Raw genomic sequence first — 26,013 nt, 5'->3', positions numbered from 1 at the left:
ATTCCCAGGATTGGCACTCTGGCATTCCCAGGATCACCCAGGTCACTGGCGTGGCTCTGGGTCAGGGCTGGGTTGACATTTCTCACATCTGGATGCTGCCTCTGTGTCTGGGGTGGTGCAGAGAAGCTGCAGAGGTGGGGTGGGCACTGCTGGGCCACTTCAGGGTTGGGAATTCAAGCCCTGGAGAGCTGATGCCACGAGCAGTGAGTTCAGGTGTCCCAGCTCCCTGGATCTCCCTTATCTCCAGATAAAGATCAGGAATGTGGCCCAGGGGAAGCTTTGCCAGTCGTTTCTTTGGGGCAGAGCCCCCCCCCCCTCCGGCGTGTGGGAGATGAGGATCAGCTCTTCCATCAGTGCAGGGAGGTGGATGGGAAAAGGCAGCTGGGAGATGGCAGAATCCTGGAATTGTTCAGGTTGGAAAAGACCTCTGGAGATCACCAGCCAGGGTCACCTGGAGCAGGTGACACAGGAGCACACGACGTGGGTGCTCCAGTGCTCCTGGCTGCCTTTCCCAGCAGTTTTTGATGGAAAGGCTTTGTTATCCCAATCCTTTTGGTTGAAAGGTTTTGTTATCCCAACCTTTTTGGTGGGAAGACTTTGTTATCCTAATCCTTTGGTGGAAAGCTTTTGTTATCCCGATCTTTTTGGTGGAAAGGCTTTGTTCTCCCAATCCTTTGGGTAGAAAGGTTTTGCTATCCCGATCTTTTTGGTGGAAAGGCTTTGTTCTCCCAATCCTTTGGGTAGAAAGGTTTTGTTATCCCAATCTTTTTGGTGGAAAGGCTTTGTTCTCCCAGTCCTTTCTCCCTTCTGCCAGGGGAAGGGAAGCAGAGGCTGCTGCAGCAACGCCGCCTCAAATCGAGTTTTTGCCCGGCAGGAAGAGCCCCAGGCTGTGGCTCAGCGTCCCCATCCCGGCTGGTTTGGGAAGTGTTGATGCCCTAACGATAAAACCCGATTTCCGCCGTGCCGTTGTTGAGTCATGCCCTGTCCCTGAGCCTCATTCCTGCCTGGCCCTGGCTGTCCCCATCGGTCACGCAGCACAAGGACACCGCTCCCGGCCCTCGGGGCGCCTCGGCTGCTCTGTGATTGTTTCTTTGATTGTTTAATGGCCTCGGGTGCCCGGCAGCCGCAGGAGCCTCGAGTTTGGGGCATTTTGGGGGGGTTGGGGTGCGGTTATCACCCGTCCCTCGCTGTCACGGTCCCTTTGTCCCCTGCGGCGGTGGTGGCAGGAGCCGTGCCCGTGTTCTGTGGGCGGGTTGGCACGGAACAACAAGGGCTGGCATGTAATTTGGGGTTGGCTAAAGATTAAGCTGTGGCCAGGTGCGAATGAGCACCTGCGTCCCCGGAGCGACATTCCAGAGGCACAGGGTCACAGGATGGGCGAGTTCCCGTGCCCGGCCACCTGCAGCCAGCGCTCCGTCATGGCCGAGCTCCGCCGGCTCTGCTCTGCCTGGAAAGAGTGTTCTAAAAATTGCCAGCCTTCCCCAGCTAAAGTAGGTGAAATATTTATAAACCCATCCTCTAGAGAAGAACCTTTTGCGTAAGCATCAACCGCTCCGGCTTTAAAAACCGCGCCCTGCCCCCGCCCCAAGGCGCCTTGTGCTGCTTTACCCAGCGAAGGGGCAACTTTAATTGCGTTTGTCTGGCACGGTGGCACCTTGTCAGGGCCACGGAGAGAGAGGAAAAAAAAAAAAAGGGGGATTTCTGGATTTCCTGTCTCGCCTGTGCTCTGTTCCACCAGCGGGGTGCAGCCGCTGTGGCTGCGCGGGGGCGGGAGCAGAGGGGTCGCCCCATTTTGGGGAGGATGATGCGACCCCCCCCGGGAGGGATGAGGAGGATGAGGGTGAGGAGGAAGAGGGGGAGGATGAGGATGAGGAGGAGGAGGAGAGGGAGGGGGAGGGAGGCAAAGCGCTGCTTTCAGCGCCCGAGGGATGCGCGGAGTCCGGCGGGGCGGCTCCGGGGGCGGCGGGGGATGGAGAGAGGCCCCGCTCCGCCCGGCCCCGGAGGCGGAGCCAGCGCCCGGCGCGGCGGGATCGGGAGCAGCCACATCCCGCAAAGGAGGAGCGGGGAGCGGGGCCGGGCACGGCAGCGGGGCGGCGGCAGCGGGGCCGGAGCCGGAGCCCGGAGCCGGAGCTCCAGCAGCGGGGCCGCCCCGCGCCGCCGCCAGCGCCACAGCGCAGGATGTGGTGGGACGAGCGGGTGTCGGCGCGGTTCCGGAGGAACCTGCAGCCCACCCTCACCTACTGGAGCGTCTTCTTCAGCTTCGGCCTCTGCATCGCCTTCCTGGGGCCCACGCTGCTGGACCTGCGCTGCCAGACCCAGAGCTCGCTCTCGCAGATCACCTGGGTGTTCTTCTCGCAGCAGTTCTGCCTCCTGCTCGGCAGCTGCCTCGGAGGGGTCTTCAAAAGGACGTAAGAGCCTGGAGAACTCAGCGCTGCTCCCTGGGGGGCTCCCCGCGGACCCCCCGCCCTTAGCCCGGATCGCGGTGGGCAGCGCCGGCCGGGCTTGGGGGGCTGAGCCGGGCTTGGGGGGCTGAGCCGGGCTTGGGGTGATGAGCCGGGTTTGGGGTGGTGAGCCGAGCTGGGGGGTTGAGACGAGCTTGGGGGCTGAGCCGGGCTTGGGGGCTGAGCCGGGTTTGGGGGCTGAGCCGGGTTTGGAGGGTTGAGCCGGGTTTGAGGGGCTTTGGGGGCTGAGCCGGGTTTGGGGAGCTGAGCCAGGATTGGGGGATTGAGCCGGGCTTGGGGGGTTGAGACGAGCTTGGGGACTGATCCGGGTTTGGGAAGCTGAGCCGGGCTCGCGAGGATGAGCCGAGCTTGGGGAGCTGAACCGAGCCGGGGATGCTGCGTGGGAAAACCACTCCCGAGTGGAAGCGGGCACGGGGGGCGTCGCGGAGGCTCCGCAGCCCCCGGGGCCCCCTCGGGCAGGGGGTCCCTCCCCGGCAGCCCCGCTCGGCTCCCGGTGCGCTTCCATCCCCCGGAGAGGAGCCGCCGCTCCCTGGAGCTCCGCTCAGCCCCAGCGTGAAGTTCCAGCCACAACTTCCCGCGAGGGATTATTTGTTTTGTTGTTTTCTGGATTTTTTTTTTTCTCTCCTTAACCTTGGCTGTTTATCGCCCGACCAAGAATATTTTCGGAAGCGTGTTTCAATAACCTCGGCGTCGGAAATGGTGGCAGCGCCGCGTTTGGCAGGAGTTTGGGAGAACACGTGGAGGGATGCGAGTGGTCCTCGTGGTGTCCTGAGGAGGAGGGGGGGGACACCAGGCTGGGGGGACCATGAGGGGCCCCAAAAGGGACTCAGAGCCAGCCTCGTGCCCAGGATGTGTTGCAAATCACTCACCCAGGCTGGCTCAAGGCTGAGGATTGCCGGGGAGGCGTTTGGTTGGGGCTGGGTGACAGCTCCTCCATCAGCTGATTATTGACGTTGTCACCGATGCCGGGGCGGTGATGTAACGTGTGTGTGATCCGCGCACCCCGATGGGGAGAACCCCCCGGGAATCCTCGAGAAAACCTCCTTAAAACGCGCCGGGTGTGAGATATTTGTGGATTGAGGGGAGCCCCGGCTGCTGGAGCTCCTGTGAGCGGAGCTGTCCTGGTGTCCCCAGCGAGGAGGGGACAATTTGGGCATTGGGGACAGCACGTGGGGACCTCGCTGCGGCTCTGCCACAGCTCCGGCAGTGCTGGGTCAGCAGCGGAGCCTCTGCCAGCCCCCGGGGCTGCCTCGCATATGTTTGGAGGAGCAGGGAAGGAAAATGCCCAATTCCTGCTGCCAGCTCCTTCCCAAAGCTCCCCAGATCCCATCGGGGGTTTTGCGCTTGGGGATTCCCAAAATTTGAGCTCCACAGCTGCGTTTTGGGGGGAAAAAAGTGTATTTGGTGCTGTTTGGGATTTTGGAGGAAAATGGATTTGTGGAGTCCCCGCTGGGGAGGGACAGCCCTGCCAGGCAGGCAGGAGGGAATATTTGGGATTTTTGGAGCTTGTGAGTGTTGTGGGGAGGTTACTCAGAGCCTTGCAGCCTCCAAATGTGTGGGAATAAGAATTGTTCAGGCTCCAGGAGCTCCGGTCCAATCCCTTCTTCAGGGATGGATGGACTGAGCCGTCCTGCCAAGGCTTTATAAATCAAATTACGGCGCCCTCGGGGCCACCAGGGAGGAGCGCTGGCCGGGTCATCTTTTCCAGCTGGGAGATGGAAAGCTGCTGTGGAGCATCCCTGGAGCCCGGCTGGGAGCTGAGGGTGGTTCCTGGCGCCTCAGGGATGCAGAATTTGCCGCTTCCTTTGGGTTAAATCGCCCTGGGTGCCCCCTGGGGGACAGCAGTGCCGGGGTGTGGGGCAGGAATGGGTGCTGGCACCGGAATCCAGGCTCTCCTGTCCCCAGAGAAGCTGCTGGGTGCTGCTCCTGGAGCTCTGGGAGGAGAGATTTCAGTGCTGCTCTGTCCCTTCAGCACGACCCAGCTCCAGAATTCCAAGGAAATGCAAAGTTTGCACTGCCAGGGGGTGCAGACGATGCTGCTGCTCTGTGCTGCAGTCCTGGGGTTGCTGCTGGTCCCTCCCCTGAGTTTTTGGAGGTGCAGAGGCAGGGCTGGGGGAGCAGCCCCTCAGGAAATGGGGTCTGAGCTCTCAGGGGACCCCCCTGGGGTTCGCTGGGATGTGTGAGGAGCTGTGCCCCAGGAAATGCAGATCTTCCCAGGGTTTGCATCCCTGGGGATGGGGCTGGAGCCTCCTCAGTCCCTGCAGCTGCTGCTGGGGGGGCTCCAGGAGCACAGAGAGCCCCCGAAAGGAGCCCTGGGCTCCTCTGAACACCCCGAGGACTCCTCGTGCCTGGAATCAGCTGGAAACGATTCCCAGGAGCCCCTGATGGGGCTGCAGGAGCAGCTCCAGCGATGGGAATGGGATGGGAGAGCTGGGAGGAGCAGCCTGGGCTCAGACACACCAGGGGAAGGTGAAATTTTGGGGAAATCCCCACTCTGGCACTGCCAGCTCCATTGAGGAGCTCGGTGCTCCTGCATTTCATTTTTCTTCCCCATTTTGTTGCATTTCAAGTTTGAAATGTGAGGTTGAAGCCCAGCACATGCTGCTGACAGAAGCACCAGAGTGCCCCAGATTGGTGTTGGGATTTTTTTTAGTTCAGAAACGGCATTTTTGTTGAAAATTGCTTTTTTGTGTCTTGTGGAAAATTTGCTTTTGCTCCCAGGGTTTGTGGGGCAGCCCTGGGCTGATCCCAGTGCAGGGGGCAGAGACCAGGAGGGCACTGGGGAAACTGGGATCCACCCCGTTCCTGCAGGGCTGAGGGGACGGGCTCAGACACACCACGGGGAGGTGAAATTTTGGGGAAATCGCCACTCTGGCACTGCCAGCTCTGGAGTGGAGCTCGGTGCTCCTGCATTTCATTTTTCTTCCCCATTTCGTCGCATTTCCTGCAGGGCTGAGGGGACGGGACCCATTTTCTTCTCCTGTGTTTGTCACCAGCCCCCCTGCTCCGTCCCTGCCCCCAGATTCCCATCTCCTGGAGGTTTCGGAGCTCTCAGGACACTCCATTGTCACTGCCACCTTTTGTTGCTCAGAGAGCAGCGCAGGATGAGCCCTCTGGGGACACCAAACCCGCCGAGGGTGGCTCTGCTTCCTGCAGGAGTTGAGGGGAGCTGGAGGCTGCTGTGAGATCATCCTCACCTCCTCCACATCCTCACCTTGTCCCCGCGGGGCTTTGGCTTTCTAATGATCAGTTTTGCAAGTCTGAGCTGGCCTGATTATCATTTTTCCTCTTGATCTGAGGGATTTGGAAAACGCTTCCTGAGGTGGGGAAAAAAAAAATAAAAACAAAACCTGTGCTGGGAGCTGGAGAGATCCTGCTGCAATGGGAACACTGAGGTGGGGGCTCCTTTAATCCCTGTGGCAGGGATTTGCTGGCTGGGGGTGCAGGATTGGCTCTGGAATTGCCCATCCTGATGCTGCAGAGATCAGCTCAAACCTCTCCTGTGGGTTTGGGATGGAGTAGAATATGCTCTGGGTGCTCTGAAATAAAATTTGGGGCATTGCAAGGCTCCTTTCACGCCCTCTTGGAGGAGAATTGCCCATTTTGATCCTGCAGAGATCAGCCCAAACCTCTCCTGTGGGTTTGGGATGGAGCAGGACGTGCTCTGGGTGCTCTGAAATGAAATTTGGGGCATTGCAAGGCTCATTTCACGCCCTGCTGGAGGGGAGCCTGCCCTGGGCTGTGCCAGAGCTGTGCTGGGGACACAGAGACCAGGCTGTGACACCGGGGCTGCTTTCCCAGCCCTTTGGAGGGGTTTGGCAGCATCAGGACAGGCTGAGTTCACGGGGTGCCTCATTTTGGGTGCCTCCCACGGGTTTTGTGTCTCAGGAAATCCTCCCTGGGTGCTGAGCTGAGTCTCCAGCCCCACCTGGGACCTGGCACTGGCAGCAGCAATCCCTTGGTCGCCCCTGGTGCCACCACCCTGGGCTGGTGGCATTTGCAGGGGGCACAATTGTGTCATTAACCCATGGCTGGAGGCAGGAATTTTGACCCGGGGTGACGTTTTTAATGCTCATTGAGGCCATTAAAACCCCCAATCAGTGTTTCACTGGTGATGAAGCTGCTCCCCAGCCAGGCAGGGGGGTCCTGCAGAGTTTTCTTCGTGCTTTTCAGGGTGTGTGTGAGTCTGCATCACACTCCCTGCCCCATCAGACAGCCCATGGGATGTAGGATAGTCCAAATCACACATTTTGCCTCTCCACAAGAAAAAACCCCAAACATTTTGCAGTTTTGGGGATGCTCTGGGAGGTTTTCCCATCACTCCCAAGCTCGGATTCCCCAGCTCTGGTGCCTCTGCACCCTGGAGGGAGCAGCCTCGGAGCTGCTCCTCTCTCATTTGCCAGGCGCTTCTCCTGCCGTGACTGTGCACATCTCCCAGCTCCCTCCCTCCTTCCCTCCCCCAGAAATCCCACGGCTCTGCTGTCAGAGGACCATCAGTACTCACAGCTTGGAAAACATTGTCTGCTCCTGCCCTGGGCTGGGCACTGGCAGGCTCTGGCACGGCCAGAGGAACCAGGAGGGGCAGGAGAGGGGCAGGAGAGGGGCAGGAGGTGCCCTTGGCCCCAGCAGGAGCAGCGAGCAGGACATGGAGGGCCAGGTCACTGCGGGGCTGCAGATGGAGGAGGGCAGAGACAGGGCCAGGGACAGTGACATGGTCAGTGACAGAGCCAGGGCTGTGACATGGCCAGGGACAGTGACATAGCCTGGGACAAGTGACATGGCCAGGGACAGGTCCAGATCTATGACAGGGCCAGGGCTGTGACATGGCCAGGGACAGTGACAGGGCCAGATCTGTGATACGGCCCAGGGCTGTGACATGGCCAGGGACAGTGACAGGCCCAGATCTGTGATATGGCCCAGGGCTGTGATATGGCCAGGGACAGTGACATGGCCAGGGACAAGTGACATGGGCCAGAGCAGTGACAGGGCCAGATCTATGATATGACCCAGGGACAAGTGGCATGGGCCAGGGCCAGGGACATGGCCAGGGCCAGGCCCAGATCTGTGACAGGGCCAGGGCAGTAACATGGCCAGGGACAGTGGCAGGCCCAGATCTGTGACATGGCCCAGGGACAGTGACATGGCCACGGCCAGGCTATCCTGGCTGGGCAGGAGGGTCTGGCAGGCAGCAGGGTCTCCTCCACCCTCCTCCTCCTCCTCAGAGCCTTCTCCAGCCTGGCTGGGGGTGGGGAGATTTTCCTTGCTGGGCACTGCTCAGACCCACATCCCCCAATTACTGCTAATTACCAAGTGCCACCACCCCGGTGTGACAGGGACCTGCCAGTGACACTCTGTCTGCTGTGCCGCTCCAGCCCCATCTCTGCTCATCCCAGTGCTTCGCTCTCTGCTCCTGCTTCCCTCCCTCCTTCCCTCCTTCCTTCCTTCCTGCCTTCCCTCTTGGCAGCTCCGGGGCCGTGCAGTGCCAGCCTGGGCACTGCTCGCTGCCAGAGCTGGGAGGGGACAGATCCCGGCCCTGGGAGGGGACAGATCCCATCCTTTAGAGGGGACAGATCCCATTCTTTGGAGGGCACAGATCTCATCTCTGGGAGGGGACAGATCCCAGCCCTAGGAAGGGACATATCCCGTTCCCGGGAGGGGACAGATCCCATTCTTTGGAGGGGACAGATCCCATCCCTGAGAAGGGACAGATCCCATCACTTGCACCTGGCTCGGTTTTTCTCTATAAAGACTTTTGCTATTTTGCCTTTTATTAAAACCTTTTTGTTTCCAACACTGCCACAGAAGCCATCCTGCTGATTTTACACCTTCTAAGGCAGCTGAGCTACCTTGGGTGGGAAATAGATCTCCAGGAGGCTGTGAGAGGAGACCCCTATTTCAACGCCCCTGCAGGAGGAGGTGGCAGTGCCCAGGCTGGCTGCAGGGGTGGCTGACACCGGGCTCTGGAGCATCTCCCTCCTCTCACCAGGAAATCTGGGGCTGCAGGAGCTGGAGCTCAATGAGATGGGGGGCAGTGTGGCTGTTGGATTGTATCTTCTTCTGACCCAGAGATGGGGTAATTGAGAGGTGTTTAAAAACCTTTTATTCCATTTCCAGTCTCGTGAGAAGGGTGAGACAATACAGGTGTTACAATTCACACCATCACAATCAGAAGGTATCTCCTAATTACAAAGCACTTGGTTTATCATCTTTAGCCACACCACGCCATTTTCTATAAATCCATTTCCCACCTGTGGCTGCTGCTCTGCTGGTGGCCCTGATTGTGTCCTGCCTCTCCCCTCCCCAGGCTGGCCCAGTCCCTGCTGGCCCTGTTTGCCTCGTCCCTGGCCATCTCGCTGGTGTTTGCCATCATCCCCCTGTGCCACAACGTGGTGGTGCTGGCCGTGGTCATGGCCGTGGCCGGGCTGGCCATGGGCTGCATCGACACCATCTCCAACATGCAGCTGGTCAAGATCTACCAGAAGGACTCTGCCATCTTCCTGCAGGTGAGAGCGGCGTCCCCAACCCCCTGGGCAGCTCTAGGATGGACTTTAGGAGGAGCTTTTCCCAGAAAGAGTGTTTGGCCATTGGGAGGGTGGCATCACCATCCCTGGGGGTGACTGAGGAAGGCCTGACTGTGGCACTGTGGTGCCCTGACCACCCTGGGCAGGTTTAGGATGGAGTTTAGGAGGTATTTCTTCCCAGAATGGGTGGTTGGTCATTGAGAGGTTGGAGGAACCATCCCTGGAAGTGTTGGTGGAAAGCCTGGCTGTGGCACTGTGGTGCTTTCTCTACCCAGGGCAGCTCTAGGATGGACTTTAGGAGGAAATTCTTACCAGAAAGGGTCCTTGGCCATTGGGAGGGTGGCATCACCATCCCTGGAGGTATCTGAGGAAAGCCTGGCTGTGGCACTGGGGTGCCCTCACCGCCCTGGGCAGGTTTAGGATGAAGTTCAGGAGGAATTTCTTCCAAGAAAGGGTCCTTGGGCATTGGGAGGGTGGCATCACCATCCGCTGGAGGTGTTGGTGGAAAGTGGCACTCAGATCTGGTGACACAGTGGTGTCAGCTCACAGGTTGGACTCGATCACCCCAAAAGTCTTTCCCAGCTGAATTAATTCTGTGATTCTGAGGAGGAGCTGAGGGCTCTGCCACCCTCCTGCTCCAGCGTGTCACCTCCTGCAGGCCCTGCACTTCTTCGTGGGTTTCGGGGCCCTGCTGAGCCCCCTGATCGCCGACCCCTTCCTGTCGGACACCAACTGCATCCTGGCCAACGGCACGGCCAACGCCTCCAGCAACCTCCCGCACATCCGCAAGTCCCTGCTGCCGCACCACCCCGGCAACCTGTCCCGCTATGACCTGCCCATGAAGGGCATGGTGGTGACACGCGTGTCCTACGCCTTCTGGATCATGGCCCTCATCAACGTGAGTGCTGCAGCCGGGGTACCCAATGGGGTCATCCGGGAGTATCCAATGGGATCATCCCTGGGGTACCCAACGGGATCATCCCTGGAGTGCCCAGCTGGGATCATCTCTAGCGTGCCCAACTGGGATCATCCCAGAATATCCATCTGGGATCACCCCTGGAGTACCCAATGGGATCATCCCTGGGGTACCCAATGGGGTCATCCCTGGGGTACCCAATGGGGTCATCCGGGAGTATCCAACGGGATCATCCCTGGAGTATCCAACGGGATCATCCCTGGGGTACCCAATGGGATCATCCCTGGGGTACCCAATGGGGTCATCCGGGAGTATCCAATGGGATCATCCCTGGGGTACCCAACGGGATCATCCCTGGGGTACCCAATGGGATCATCCGAGAATATCCAGCTGGGATAACCCCTGGAGTATCCAATGGGATCATCCCAGAATATCCAGCTGGGATCATCCCAGGAGCTGGGATCATCCCAGGAGTATCCAATGGGATCACTCCAGAATATCCAGCTGGGATCATCTCAGGAATATCCAGCTGGGATCATCCCTGCTCCAGGGATTTGTGGGATTTCTGGTGTTTGGGGGGGATCCAGCTGGGATCATCCCGGGAGTATCCAATGGGATCATCCCGGGAGCTGGGATCATCCTGGGTGTATCCACCTGGGATCATCCCAGGAGTATCCACCTGGGATTGTCCCTGGAGTATCCAATGGGATCATCCCAGGAGTGCCCAGCTGGGATCGCCCCTGCTCCAGGGATCTGTGGGGTTTGTGGTGTTTGAGGGGTCCTGGAATGGGGTGAGGCGCAGGGAAAGGATCATTTGTTGCCAAATCCTGTTTTTATCAGGGCACTTCCCTGCTGGATGTGCTGGTATTGATTCTGGGATTTGGGGGGTCCTGGAATGGGGTGAGACTCAGGGAAAGGGTCATTTGTTGCCAAATCCCGTTTTTATCAGGGCTCTTTTCCTGCTGGGATCGACTCTGGGGTTTGTGGTGTTTGGGAGGTCGTGGAATGGGGTGAGGGAATGCAGGGAAAGGATCATTTGTTGCCAAATCCCGTTTTTATCAGGGCTCTTTTCCTGCTGGGATCGACTCTGGGGTTTGTCCGAGCTCTCTGGGAGCAGTGGGTGCCTGCAGCACCTCCCAGGCACGAGCTGGACCAGCAAACTCTGCTCAGACCCAGAGCTTTTCCTTCCTGCTCGGCTGGGGATGGCCTGGCAGGAGGGGATTTGGGAACATTCCCAGGCAAGGGCCCATCAGCGCCCTGGATGAAGGGACAGAAGTGATCAGGGCCTCTCTGTAGTTATTATTTTCCCTGGAGGTCCCGGCAGGTGTGACAGTCCTTCCTTTAAGGGGGAGAGAGGGATCTGGGGTCCCTTTTGCCCATCCTAGGAGCAGTAAAACGGGTGATCCTGCCTGGCAGCTCCTTCCCCCTGGAATCCAGCTCTCAGAGCTCGAGGATGGGCACATTCCCCTTCTCCTGTCCCTGTTTGCCACCCGTCCATCAGCACCAGGCAAGGGCAGCTGCATTTCCTTCCCTTGGGCCCTCTCTCAATTTATTAAATTATTAAAACCCCCATTTTCCCCCATGCAGGGGTTTCCAGGCCCTCCCAGCTCCCTGTGGGAGGTGCTGGGATGAGTTTCTGAGTAGAATTACCCAAAAAAGGCCCAGCCTGGGTGGAGGGGCAGCTGTAATTACCTCCAGCTCTGTCTGTGCCGCGGGAAATGCGCTTTTAATTACTCCAGAGCCAGCGGATCCCGAGCAAACCCAGTCAGTTGGGAAGCAGAGTTTCACACCTGCTTTGAACCCGATGATGTGTCTGATTTGGGAATTTCCAGAGCCCTCTCTGTCCCCAGCAGCGTCCCGAGGGGATTTTTGGGGTAGGATGGCTGTGGGTTTGTGCATCAGGACACAAGTGCTGCACGCACCAGCGGGTGGGTGGAATACAGAATTCCCAGGATTCCCACAGGCTGTGCAGGAACACCAGGAACGTGGAAAGGAGGCTCTGGGATAAGGGTTAAATAACAAACACCCAGTGGGGAGTTGGATGTGCTCAGCTCCTGAGCCAAGCTGTGATTGCCTTTCCCAAATCCTCACGGAGGCAACTGATTTTATTTTATTTTTATTTTATTTTATTTTATTTATTTTATTTTATTTTATTTTATTTCATTTTATTTCATTTTATTTCATTTTTCATTTTATTCTATTTTATTTATTTTATTTTATTTCATTTCATTTCATTTTTCATTTTATTCTATTTTATTTATTTTATTTCATTTTATTTCATTTTATTTCATTTCATTTCATTTCATTTCATTTTTCATTTTATTCTATTTTTATTTTATTTTATTCTATTTTATTTATTTTATTTATTTTATTTTATTTTATTTCTTTTTTTATTTTATTTTATTTTATTTTATTTTATTTTATTTTATTTTATTTTATTTTATTTTATTTTTTTTATTTTATTTTTTTTATTTTTTTTTTTTATTTCTTTTTATTTTTTTTTTTCTTTTTATTTCCTTTTTCTTTTTTTTATTCTTTCTATTCTATTCTATTCTATTCTATTCTATTCTATTCTATTCTATTCTATTCTAACCACCCCAACCTGCTGGAGATGCTGGGAGCAGCTCAGCTCCAAAGTGCTGACTCTTTTCAAGGTGGAAACAGCAGAGGATGATGATGGGAAGGGGTTTTTTAAACCCCCAGGGATGTGGGTGAAAAGAGTTAACAACAGAAATGGAAACCAGGAGCAGCAGCTTGGTTATAAAATGGCCAAATCCCACATTTCCAGCCCGGTTTTTGTGTGGATTCTGACAAGGCACGAGCTGAAATGATTCATTTCGAGCTCTTGCTTTTGTTTGGAGTGGAAATGTCTCAATCTGACTCTGGCACGAGTGCTCAGCGCAGAGCTGACAGCGGAGCTGTGCCGATGTTTTTGAAGCAAAATGGGTTTGCTTTGGGAAAATGAAGCAGCTCAGCATAATCAAAACAAAGCGCTTGGATCACTCCCAGCCAAAACTCTTTCACTCAACGAGAAAATTTTTTGCCTTTTCATCCAGATTTTGGAACAAACCCCCCATATTTTAGAGTTCAGTTCTCCCACAGGACGGAAATTTCATCGCCCAGCCCGTTGGAAGGGGCTGGAAATCAGGGAAACGTTCTGTGGAGAGGGAGGTGTTTGTCAGGAAGGTGCTCTCCCAGGGGAAGTGTGGGACACTCCATTGTGCTCTGAAGGAGCCTGGGACACAATGGCAGGGAAGGATCCCGGATTCCTGGGGGGGAACAGCCAGAAATAGCAGCAGGAGGGAGCTGGAATATCCCCACGCTGAGCTGGGGGATGCGGCAGCTTGTGGGGTTTTTGGGGATGGATAAATCTGCCAGGTGAGGGACGGAGAAGCTCTGGGAATTTGGGAAGTGTTGGGTGCAGGGAGCTGGGAATTTGGGAAGTGTTCGATGTTGGAATTGGGGAATTGGGGGCTCTGCTTGGCCAGGTGAGGGATAGAGCAGCTCTGGGAATTTGGAGGGAAGGAAGGAAGGAAGGAGCTGGAATATCCCCACGCTGAGCTGGGCGATGTGGCAGCTTGTGGGGTTTTTGGGGATGGATAAATCTGCCAGGTGAGGGAGGGAGCAGCTCTGGGAATTTGGGAAGTGTTGGGTGCTGGAATTGAGGGCTCTGCTTGGCCCTTTGCTCCTGGTGAGGAATGCTCTGCTGTCCATTTTTCCCTTTGGAAAAGAAAATCTTCCTGCCAAAAAAATTACCAAAAAAAAGCAGCAAAAAATATCCTGGGGAGGAATTCTGGGAGAAAATGGCACCAAAATCTGGCTGTCCAGGAGGGATGGTCAGGGATGGGACGGGGCGGTCACAGCCATGGGTGGGACCTCCTAAAAATGTCCCAGCCTGGTTAAAGCAAAAAGGACATGCTGGGTTTGAAGGTGAGGGTGTGGAGAGCAGGGAAAACCCCAGAGTGGGGCTGGGAATTGGGAAATCCCAAACTGGGACTGGGATACCAATGGGACTGGGAATTGGGGAATCAAACTGGGGATTACACCCAAGTGAATTGGGAATCCAAACTGGGAATGATACACCCAAGGACTGGATATAAATGGGGACTGGTACAATGACTGGGAATTGGGGAATCCCAAATATACACCAAAAAATATACATGACTGGAATTGGGGAATCCAAATGATATAAATGATGGGAATCAAAGAAAAAATATAACTGATAGAAAATTTTTCTTATATGGGTGTTGTAAATGGATGATAACCAACTGGGCTGGGAATTGGGAATCCCAAACTGGGGGCAATGGATACACCCAGAGTGGGACTGGGAGTTGGGGAATCCCAAACTGGGGACTGGGATACCAATGGGACTGGGAATTGGGAATCCCAAACTGGGGGCAATGGATACACCCAGAGTGGGGCTGGGAATTGGGGAATCCCAAACTGGGGACTGGGATACACCCAGAGTGGGGCTGGGAATTGGGGAATCTCAAACTGGGGACTGGGATACACCCAGAGTGGGACTGGGATGGGGAATCCCAAACTGGGGATGGATACACCCATCTGGAGTTGGGGTATCCCAATGGGATGGGGCTGGGAGTTGGGGTCTGGGGATACACCCAGAGTGGGACTGGGAATTGGGGTATCCCAAACTGGAGCCTTGTCCTCGAGGCTGGGAGTGCCCAGGGCCGTTATCTGCGCAGCCAGGCCCTCTGAGGGGAGGGAATATTTTTGCTAAATCTGCAATTCAGAAGAATGAAATCTGGTCCTGACCTCCGGAAGGATCAGAACTATCAAGCAAATGCGTTTTTCTTCCATGGGACCGAACTCACTGTTCCTATTCCCATTGTTCCCAGAACAATGCAGGCCTCATAAATGAATTCAGGCTGGAGGGGCGGGGTGGGAGGCAGGGGAGGGAATTCTCCATACATTTAAATCATGCCACGAGCCAACAAAAGGCAGGAAATTTGGAGCTGGAGCTCACACTTGCTCCCAGACATGTAGAAAACAAGGGAATGAGCTGTCACTTAGGATTTCCTGGCTTTCTCCCCCGGTTGGTTGCAGTGTAAACACCGCTGGGCTGTGCTGGGAGGAGACGGGAGAGCTTCGCTCGCTCCCCTCTGTTTCCTCACCAAAAAAAAAAAAAAAGAGAAATAAAAAAGGGAAAAAAAAGAAAAGGAAAAAAAGATCCATTCCCTGTGGAATTGGAGGCACCAGGGAGTCCTGGGTGTGGGCTCATCCCTTGGGATCACTGCTGCCCCATGGATGTGGGGTGGGACCGTGGAATGCTGGAGCATCCCTGGATGCACAGAGGACCCCAGAGCTGTGGCTGGAGCCTCCCTGCCCCGCTCAGGCTGTGCCCAGGGGCTGCTGGAGGGCCCTGGGCTGTCCCTGTTGGCCTGGGAACCACGGGCTCCTCTCTCAGGAGGTGCTGAGCAACCCCTGCTAATGGCTGGGCACGGGGCTGGGAGCAGCTCCCTCTTCCCTCGGGCAGAATTCCAACTGCTCTGCCCCCACAGGCTCTGGGGTTCCACTCGTTGGGCAGCAGCAGCCCAGGGTTGGACCCCAGAGCGTTTGGGGTTTGTAGGGCTGGCACTCTGGGAGGTTTGTCTGGGGTCCCTGTGCCCATCTCCAGGTGGATGCTGGAGCCTGGGACTGGCTGGGGACAGCCCAGCAGATCGGGAGACTTTTCTCCCAGTTTCCTCCCTCTTTTCCCCTCTCCAGCCTCAGTGCCTCCTTGTCCCATCCCCACCTCTCCTTGCTCTGAAATTCCCCTCAGGCACCTCCCCTGCGGAATCTGAGCCCAGCACCTCAAACCGCTGCTGCTGGGGGAGCTGGGCGGTGGTTTTGGGGTGATTTTGGGGTGGTTTTTGGGGTGGTTTTGGGATGTCCAGGTGCTCACTACCCCTCTGTCCCCTCCCCAGCTGCCAGTGCCCATCGCTGCTGCTGGGGGAGCTGGGCTGTGGTTTTGGGGTGGTTTTTGGGGTGGTTTTGGGATGATTTTGGGACATTCAGGTGCTCATCCGCCCTCTGTCCTCATCCCAGCTGCCAGTGCCCATCGCTGCTGCTGGAGGAGCTGGGTGGTGGTTTTGGGGTGATTTTGGGGGTGGTTTTGTGGGTGGTTTTGGGGTGATTTTGGGGGTGGTTTTGGGGTAGTTTTTGGGACATTCAGGTGCTCACCACCCCTCTGTCCCCTCCCCAGCTGCCAGTGCCCATCGCTGTGTTCTTCCTGCTCTACAAGGAGCGGATGGTGCCCTGCTTCAACGGCAGCAGCCACCCACTGCTGTCCGCTGATGAGCTGGCCCTGGAGACACGGCCTGGGGACAAGGACGAGCTCTCCACCGCTGCCCAGAGACCCCACACAGCTGCAGGTGAGCTGAAAATGCCTCTCTTATGGATTTTGGGGAGAAAAAGCCATATTTGAGTGTCTGGGTGTAGTGGGAGATCCAGCGCTGCTGTCTGTTGCAAAGTGTCCACAGGGATCTCATCCAGGAGTACCCAAACAAAACATTTGGTGCCCAATTGCCCTCAAATTAGATGGAATCTTGAACAGATGTTGGTGTCCCAGTCCCAATGAGGCCTCCAGGCTGTGTTTCTCCATTCCATGTTTCTCTGAGCCACCCTAAAGCCAACCCTGGGCCCCCCAACCCTTTAGGGACACGTGTCAGTCATGCCCCTTCATTCCCTCCTGGGTTTGGGTCACATTTCTTACTGATTATTCTGTTTAAAGGGTCACGTTTCTTACTGATTATTTCAGTTCATTGTGCTGCAGACGCTGATTTTTATAGGAAAGGAATAAGAAATAACAGATTTCCCCTCCCTTGTTCGAGGGGAAAAGTGAAATCCAGCAATAGTTTGCTCTTGACCTCATGGGTGCACCCTGCCTTGGGGACAATGGTGACATTGTTCTTTCCTAGCCAGCAGGGACGTGTCACAGTCAATTCTTTGGGTAAACAGTGAATCTCAGAAGTAAATATGGTTTAGGGCTTTGGGAAGTGTTCCGTGTTATTCCTGGAGAGATGGCAACAAAAAGGAATTTCAGGGAATTCTTCAAGGTGAGGAGATGTGGGAAGGCTCAGGGGTGATGCCGAGCTCTGTGTGCGTGCCCCCCTTTCCCAAAGGTGCCTTGTTGGGTGCATTATCCCTTACCCAAGGATTGGGAGCTCTCCTGGGCAGGGCTCCACTCTGGGGTGGCTCCAGGCATGAGGGGATTTGGGCCATGAGTGCCACGGTTGTGTTTTCATTGCCTGTGAGGGCAGGGCCAGGGCTGGGGAGCCCCAGAATGGGGAAAGGAGCAGGAGCAGCTGCAGTAAGAGAAGTGGCAGCAGAGCCCAGGGCTTTGGGGTGTGGAGAGCCCAGGATTTTGGGGCATGAACAGCCAGGATTTTGGGGTGTGGAGAGCCTAGGATTTTGGGGTGAGAAGAACCAGGATTTTGGAGTATGGAGAGCCCAGGATTTTGGGATGTGGAGAGCCCGGATTTTGAAGTGTGGAGAACCCAGGACTTTGGAGTATGGAGAGCCCAGGATTTTGGGATGTGGAGAGCCCAGGATTTTGGAGTGTGGAGAGCCAGGATTTTGGGGTGTGGAGAAGCCAGGATTTTAGGGTGTGGAGAGCCAGGATTTTGGGGTGAGAAGAACCAGGATTTTGGGGTGTGGAGAGCCAGGATTTTAGGGTGTGGAGAATCCAGGATTTTGAAGTGTGGAGAACCCAGGATTTTGGGGTGTGGAGAGCCCAGGATTTTGGAGTATGGAGAGCCCAGGATTTTGGAGTGTGGAGAGCCAGGATTTTGGGGTGTGGAGAAGCCAGGATTTTAGGGTGTGGAGAGCCAGGATTTTGGCATATGGAGAACCCAGGATTTTGGGGTGTGGAGAGCCCAGGATTTTGGAGTATGGAGAGCCCAGGATTTTGATGTGTGGAGAACCCAGGATTCTGGGGTGAGGAGAGCCAGGATTTTGGCATATGGAGAGCCCAGGATTTTGGGGTGTGGAGAGCCAGGATTCTGGGGTGTGGAGAATCCAGGATTTTGGGGTGTGTGGAGAATCCAGGATTTTGGGGTGTGGAGAGCCCAGGATTTTGGGGTGCGGAGAGCTCAGGATCTCTGGGGGTGTGGGCAGTAGATACCCCAAAGCACCAGGATCCCAGGCTGGGGAGATGCAGGATCCCAGGCTGTGGGCAGACCCCACAGCCATTCCCATTTCCTTCTGGAAGCTTAGAGGAAGGTGAAGGTGAGGGGGAGCCCCCCGAGCTCAGCAGTGCCCCACGTTCAGGGTCCAGGCTGGGTCTGTCCTGCAGCTGTCCCACAGAGCAAACCCCACTGAGGGCTGGCAGCCACCCAGCCCCGGGGGGACGTTCTGGTCAGGTTTGCTTTGCATTGTTCTGCAGCAGGTCACGAGGATTTGTTCAGCTGCTGCCAAAGCAAGAACTTCCGAGGGGTTTCCTTCACCTATTTCGCCGTGCACATCACCGGGGCTCTGGTTCTCTTCATGACTGATGGGATTGTGGTTAGTGCAGTTGTCCAAATTTCTGCATTTTTTCCTCCCAAACCCCTGTGAAACCCTCAGGGGTTCATGGTGAGAAGGGTTAGACAGGAATGGGAATTTCCCAAGCTCTCCATCTCCAAGGATAAGCAACCCTGAGCTCTAAATGTGATGTTTGGAGAGTGCGGAACTCCAAAGGGCAGGGCGGCCCCTCGGGGAGGGAGGATCTCTGGGTTTTCCTTGGAACAGCCATGGAGCTTTGCCCTTTTAGGACACACTAAACCCCACACCCTGCTGCTGGTGGATCTGCAAACCCTTCCACCATGCACTGAGGGACAGAGGAGCCTGAAGTCCCCGCGGGGATGTGACAGAGAGGATTTTCCTGCAGGGAGAGTACTCGGGCTTCGTGTACAGCTACGCCGTGGAGGAGCCGCTGGCCGTGGTGCACAAGGTGGCTGGGTACCTGCCCAGCCTCTTCTGGGGCTTCATCACCCTGGGCAGGCTCATCTCCATCCCCGTGTCCTACAGGATGAAGCCAGCCACCATGGTCTTCATCAACGTGGTAAGGATGGGGTTAATTCCTTTGATGGGGTTAATTCCTTTGATGGGGTTAATTCCTTTGACGGGGTTAACTCCTTTGATGGGGTTAACTCCTTTGATGGCCGCAGCTCCTCTCACACCTGGGGGGTTTGCACAGCTAGGGTGGGCAAGGTGCCCTCCAGGTAGCGACAATTTCAAATTTCCCAGCTTTCCTGAGCCTGCTCCTCAGCTGGGAGAGTTGGCACTAAAAAATTGCCCGTTTTATTGACCTTACCCAGTGACCCCTTCATCCACGGGGAAATGAATTCCTGGGGTGGCCATGGCCAAGGGAAGGCAGGTCACGCTGTAAATTCTCTGCTGAGGGCTGCAGCAGCTGGCAGAGCTTGCTGAAGTCCATAAAACACCTCGGGAAAGGGGCAGGAATCCTTGTGGGATGTGTGAGGAAGATCTGTGTGAGGACATGGCAGAAAACAGGCAGGGGATGATCCCAATCCCCTTACAGAGAGAAAAAGCACGAGCAGGCAGTTAACTGCCAATTTATTTGAACCAGAAGTGATTTTGGAGGCCGTATTTTGATACTAAAACACATTGCAGTGAGTTATAATACCCATCTAACAGGGTGGGGAGAAGATTTTGGGATGTTCTGAGTAAGAATCCACCTGGCTGCCACTGACCCTGTGCAGTGCTGGGAGCTGCTGTAGGATCCAGCAGCTCCTGGAGTCATTGCAGCATCGTCATGACAAATTCCAGCTCGAATTTGGCTTCTTCAGGATCCAAATTTCTGCTGAGCTGGAATATCAGAGCTCCCTCTGCTGACTCTGCCCTGGATCACTCGGGCTCTCCCCAGAGTTTTTGGTTATTTCCCCTACAAGCCAGAGGTGAGGGAAAGTTGATTTAAATGCAGTGGCCTCTTTGGCTTTAATGCTGTGGCTGCTTTCTGAGCAGTTATTGAGAGTTAATCCTGAAATTATTGAGAGTGACTTCAGTCTTACTCGGCAGAATAAAGAATTATTGGTGATTAAGACATGTAAATATTGTGGAAGGTATTATTGCATTTAAAAGTATATGTTTCGTATACATAAATTTCTATGTAATGAAATTAAGACTTAATTACCAAGTTGTGTAATGAAAATTAGCAAATTCAAAGCCAGATGGATTTTCTTTGGCCATTCAGTTTCTCAAACACTGAATTTTTTTTTACAACATATTTCCTCTTCCAGACTATTTCCCCTTAAAAATAAACGTATTTTCTCATCCAGAATATTTCCTATTAAAACCAAACTCTAGACCCTGTTGCACTCAGCATTTTTCTGACTGATTTTTGTGGGTGCTGCTCACAGGTCGGGGTCCTCATCACCTTCCTGCTGCTCCTGATCTTCTCCTCCAGCGTGGTTTTCCTGTTTGTGGGCACAGCATCGCTGGGGCTGTTCCTCAGCAGCGCCTTCCCCAGCATGCTGGCCTACACCGAGGACATCCTGCAGTACAAAGGTCAGCTGCCATTTCACCAGGTGCATTTTTAGATCCCATCCCCTTCTTTTCAGCTCCTTCCCTCCTCCCTCAGGAGGCCTGGAAGTTCAGGTTTGCCTTTGAAGGCAGATTTGTTGAAGGGAAGTGTCCAAAATTCTCTGTTTTGCTGATGAATAAAGACCCCAGGCAGGGATCCAGCCTTGGTTCCTGGTTTGGGGGGCTCAGGGAGGGGCAGGAATGCTGCTTTGGAGGGAGCTGATTCTGAAAACATCACCAGATCACCTGAGCTGATTCTGAAAACATCACCAGATTACCTGAGGTGGTCCTCAAAACATCACCAGATAACCTGAGCTTGTTCTGAAAACATCACCAGATAACCTGAGGTGGTTCTGAAAACATCACCAGATCACCTGAGCTGGAAAGCCCCGAGCTGTGGTGGTGCTCACAGGGGTTCCAGGACGAGGGAAGAGATGAGAATCTTGACTCCATGTTTCAGAAGGCTGATTTATTATTTGATGATATAGATTATATTAAAAGTAAAGGATATATTAAAACTATACTAAAAGAATAGGAGAAAGGATTTCATCAGAAAGGAAAGGAAAGGAAAGGAAAGGAAAGGAAAGGAAAGGAAAGGAAAGGAAAGGAAAGGAAAGGAAAGGAAAGGAAAGGAAAGGAAAGGAAAGGAAAGGAAAGGAAAGGGGAAAGGAAAAAGGAAAACTCCTGACTCTCAGAGAGTCTGAGACAGCTGGGCTGTGATTGGCCATTAATTAGAAACAACCACATGAGACCAATCACAGATGCACCTGTTGCATTCCACAGCAGCAGATAATCATTGTTTGCATTTTGTTCCTGAGGCCTCTCAGCTTCTCAGGAGAAAAAATCCTGGCAAAGGGATTTTTCAGAAATTATCGTGGCTACACAGAGCCTGGCCAGCTCCCCCAGGAGCTCCCTGCCAGCCTCTGTCTCGAGGGCAGTGAGACAGAAACACAAAAACCTTCCCAGCAAGAGGCACCAGCAGCTCTGCCAGCACAGACAGGTGACAGCAGATTGCATTTTTTTACTTCAACTTTCACCTTTCTGCACTACTGCAGGTCTGCTGAGGCATTTTCAGCATTAAGTGGGAATACGCATGGAGTATTTTTGATTTTTGTGTGCTGACATCCCCAGGAAAGCTTTAAGGGAGCACAGGGTGGCCCTGCTGGCTGTGTCACTTTGCTGCCACCACCCCTTGCCCTGTTTCCTCACAGGTTGTGCCACCACCGTGCTGGTGACTGGAGCTGGCATTGGAGAGATGGTGCTGCAGCTGCTGGTGGGCTCGGTGAGTAGCCAGGAGCTGGCAAAACCCAAAATAAATTTGGAATTTACTAATCAAACCCTCAGTTCTGCTCCTGGGCACTGCCCGAGCAGTTACCAGCCAGCAAAGCCCTCCCTGATGATCCACGAGGGATCTGATGATGTCTGATCCCTTTTTTTTTTAATTTCCCATCCCACTGCAGATTATCCATGATCGGGGCAGCTACAGTTTCCTGGTCTGCGGGATGATCTTTGGTTGCTTGGCCTTCACCTTCTACGCCCTGCTGGTGTTTTTCCACAGGATGTACCCCAAGCCCTGCCCAGGTAAGGGAACCCCAGCCCTGAGCCCAGCTTTGGGATGGGAGCAGGAGCAGCGCAAGCCTCACTCCAGAGATTCCAGCAAAATGCAAGGAAATGTTTATTTTCCTGCTGCTTCCTCTCTCCTTTTCCTGCTTTGTCTTGCCCACAAAGCCTTGGCAGCCACAGCTCAGGGTTTGCTTTCTTTTCTGCTGGAGAAGCAAGGGAAAAAAGCAGGAATCACAGACAGCACCAGCTTCCCTGGGCTGTTACCTGGCTGAAATCCAGGGAATGAGCAGGGCTGCCATCCAAGGGCAGCTGTCAGGCTCTGGGAAAAGCCTCACAGATAAAGGATTTTTGAGTTATCACCTCAGTCTGGAGCTGCTGGTTGTTTTTATACGAAAGGAGCAGAGTGGGGCTGGCAAAAACCACGCACAGGTGTGGCTTGGGCTGTGCTGGGCACAGCTGGGGGCACGGGCTGGGCCCGCCGTTTGAGGGGCTGGGGAAGGAATGGAGATGGGGAAAGGAATGGAGAATCCTGAAGGAGCTTGGAAAGGGTTTGGAGAAACCTGGAAAGGGTTTGGAGAAATCCTGAGGGAGCTGGGAAGGTGCTGAAGGAGCTGAGGGAACCAGGAAAGGGTTTGGAGGCTCCGGAGGGAGCTGGGAAAGGTTTGGAGGAGCTGAGGGATCTGGGAAGGGAATGGAGAAACCTGGAAAGGGTTTGGAGAGTCCTGAGGGAGGATTTGGAGGAGCTGAGGGAGCTGGGTAAGGGTCTGGAGAAACCTGGAAAGGGTTTGGAGAAATCCTGAGGGAGCTGGGAAGGGTTTGGAGAGTCCTGAGGGAGCTGGGAAGGGTTTGGAGAGTCCTGAGGGAGCTGGGAAGGGTTTGGAGAAATCCTCATGGAGCTGGGAAAGGTTTGGAGAGTACTGAGGGAGGATTTGGAGGAGCTGAGGGAGCTGGGAAGGGTTTGGAGAAACCTGGAAAGGGTTTGGAGAGTCCTGAGGGAGCTGGGAAGGGTTTGGAGAGTCCTGAGGGAGCTGGGCAGGGGCTGAGCCTGGAGCAAAGGAGGCTCAGGGGGAATTTCTGGCTCTGCACAACTCCCTGCCAGGAGGGGACAGCCGGGGGGATTTGGGATCTTATCCCAGGGAACAGGGACAGGAGGAGAGGGAACGGCCTCAGGCTGGGCTGGGGAGGCTCAGGTTGGACATCAGCAGGAATTTCCTCATGGAAAGGACTGGAAGGGGCTGCCCAGGGAGGTTTGGAGCGCCCATCCCTGGAGGTGCCCAGGGAAGGCCTGGACATGGTGGGGTGATGAAATAACAACATTCCAGAGGGAAAAACCTCACACCCATCCCCTTTAATCTCAATAAAAGCATCCATTGAGGTGAAATACCGATTTAATCTTTGGCAGAGCTGGACGAGGCCTCCCCGGAGAAAGCGGCAGTGCCCGAGGACACGGGGCAGTACCAGCGCTGAGGGAGGGCCCGGCCCGGCACGAGCAATAAACCCAGCCCCAATTAAGCGTTACTCCCAAGGGTGATTTCACATTTAATGAACTGAATCATGCAAGTTCTCTGCAATCAAAAGCACAGTAGGTGGGGTAAGGCAGAATCGAGGAAATCAAGCCCAACATGTCGAGCTGAGCACGGGGGTTGTGCCAAAAATCCTGCCAGCCTGATCCTGGGACTAAAAGCAGGGACATTTGCACAGCAGTTCCTCCTGCAAATGAAGTTTTGGTTTTTTTTTTTCCTGCAAATGAAGGTTTTTTTTCTTCTGCAAATGAAGGTTTTTTTCTCCTGCAAATGAAGTTTTTTTCTCCTGCAAATCAACTTTTTTTTACCTGCTCAGGACAGAGGGTGGGAAGGAAAAGCTGCTCTCTGCTCCTCATCCAAGACTGAATGTCTCCTGGCTTGAATAGATTTTATTTCTGGCTTGTGAAGCACAGGGACCCCCTCGAATTTGCAGCACAATCCTGGGTTTTAATTCGTTTTTGTGACTATTTCTGTGCCACCTCCCTTGATCCTTCCAAAGCGGGGAAGTCCCACAGCGGCAGAGTCCCCCAGGTGCACACAGGCAGCAGGGCCTGTCTCTATTTGCACACTTAATTCCTGTATATTCCACACTCTAAACAGTGTCTTACTCAGCATGCTCAGGCCTCTTCAATGATTTTAAGTAATCATTTGCTTTTTAATTTTTTTCTTTTTTGGGGAGAGGGGGGTTTCTTTGTTTTTTTCAAGTCAAGAATGAGCTGTGCTGGTTCCTTTTGCTTTAAGTCACTCCTCGAGCTGCTCTGGCTGCAGTGTCTTATTTTAATGTCGGTTTTATTTCCAACTTCCAAGCCAAGCTCCAAGAGAGAAGGGATTTAATTTTTGAAATTTTATTTTATTTTTGGGAGCCAGGCTCCAGCTGCTTCACCTGTGCAATCTCCTCATCCAGGTGCCTTGTGTAAGGTACTCCCACAGCCCCAGCATGGCCTGTCCCAGCCACCAGGAAAGGACTGGAATTTTGGGGAATGTCCAACTCCTCCTGCCAGGAGTGGCTGTGGATGCAACTCCTTGCTTGAACTGCTGTATGTGATGTACATATGTACGTGTGTATATAAAGCAGTGTTTAATTAAAGGTGATTGATTGCTAATTGCTCGCTGGCTGGACTCACTCCCAATACCTCCAGTTCTCAGGTTTTAAATTCATAAACTTCAAATCTAACAGGTTAAAAAAAAAATTAAACTGGTTTTGGAATTTGAAGAGTTGTGGAATGGTTTGGGTTGGGAGGAACTTTAAATCCTAAAATCCCTTAAATCCCATAGAGCCTGAATGGGATCTGCTCTGAGGATGGAATAGAACTGGAATCCTGCTAGGGTTGGAACCAAATCCCAGATGGGTTTGGGATGGCAGGATCCTAAAACCCTTCTCATTCCAAGGCCAGGGACACCTCCACTGTCCCAGGTTTCTCCAGCCTGGCCTTGGACACTCCCAGGGATGGGGCAGCCACGGATTCTCTGGGAAATTCCCATTTTTCCCAGCAGCAGCTCTTCCCTGCCATTAAGTATCTCCCCAGACTCCTGCAGAACAGAGCCTGGAGTTGTTGAGCTGCCATTTTCCTCCCTCAAGGTGAGTTTGGATCAGGTCAGTGCAGCTGAATTCTGGGTTTAGCTCATCGCTTCAGGGACATCTCCTGCCTCAAATCCCATCTATTCTGTGATCCTGTAATGAAACTGAACCCAATTCCAGGCCAGGCTGGAGCACCCTGAGATGGAATTTGGAGGTTTTTAAGATGCTGCCATCCCAAACCCTTCTGGGATTTGATTCCAGGCTGTAATTCTTCTCCAGCTCCACAGGATGCCACTGTTCCTCTCCTGGACCTGCCCAGAATAAATCACCCGGAATGAAAACAACCACAGGCTGCAAAAAAAAACCAAAAACATTTACAGCAAAATAAAAACCCTCAATCTGTCCTTCCTCGAGCCCCTCCCAGCATGAGAGCATCTCTGGGCCCTGCTGGGAGGAAATGAGCACCAAAATTTGGGAAGAAATCTCCTCAGTTTGTGTCACAGCAGGGCTGGCAGCTTTGAGATCATCTCTCGTTCTGGCCTGGCAGGTTTGGTAAAACAGAGCTCAAATGCTTCTCAATTAAAATCCACCATCACAGTTCTTGGGCTTGGTAATTTCAATCTCCATTTTGGCTACTTAGAGGAAAAAAAACAATTCCTATTTTAAGGAAATTTTCACCAGAATAGCACCTGATTTAGCAAAACACTTTAAAACCTCAAGGTCTGATGAACTCCCTCCTCAGCACATCCCCTGCAGCTGTAACTTTCTATTTTCTCTACTGAAAGTAAAAAAAACAAAACAAACAAAAAAACCAGTCAAATGACCAGAGACTTTGTTAAAAATATTTATTTAAAAAAATACAATTGTTTTGCATGTCTGGTTGCACATAACTATTAACATATGATTGACTTGAATAATTTGCTACAATGCTTTTTTTAAAGCCAGCTTGCATTATACAAAGCAAAATCCCTCTGTCAGTTCTTACATA

General features: G+C 53.7%; 1 protein-coding gene across 2 annotated transcripts; it reads left to right on the top strand.

Annotated features, from left to right (window-relative positions):
• Positions 1-2,059: 2,059 nt before the first annotated feature.
• MFSD4A (major facilitator superfamily domain containing 4A) lies at positions 2,060-24,538 on the top strand. 2 transcript variants are annotated; one of them, XM_030965763.1, is made up of 10 exons: positions 2,060-2,408; positions 8,767-8,965; positions 9,642-9,881; positions 16,102-16,270; positions 18,286-18,401; positions 18,766-18,939; positions 20,258-20,405; positions 21,632-21,702; positions 21,881-22,001; positions 23,386-24,538. In XM_030965763.1, exons 1-10 carry the CDS (start codon positions 2,179-2,181, stop codon positions 23,448-23,450), a joined length of 1,533 nt encoding a protein of 510 aa, XP_030821623.1. In that variant the 5' UTR covers positions 2,060-2,178; the 3' UTR covers positions 23,451-24,538. The 2 variants fall into 2 exon arrangements, with proteins under 2 accessions (XP_030821623.1, XP_030821622.1); XM_030965762.1 differs by having other exon boundaries at positions 18,283-18,401.
• Positions 24,539-26,013: the final 1,475 nt, after the last annotated feature.

The sequence above is a fragment of the Camarhynchus parvulus genome, chromosome 26 (genome assembly GCF_901933205.1).
Source record: "Camarhynchus parvulus chromosome 26, STF_HiC, whole genome shotgun sequence".
Lineage (NCBI taxonomy): Eukaryota > Metazoa > Chordata > Aves > Passeriformes > Thraupidae > Camarhynchus > Camarhynchus parvulus.
This window is presented reverse-complemented; position numbering and strand designations above follow the sequence as displayed.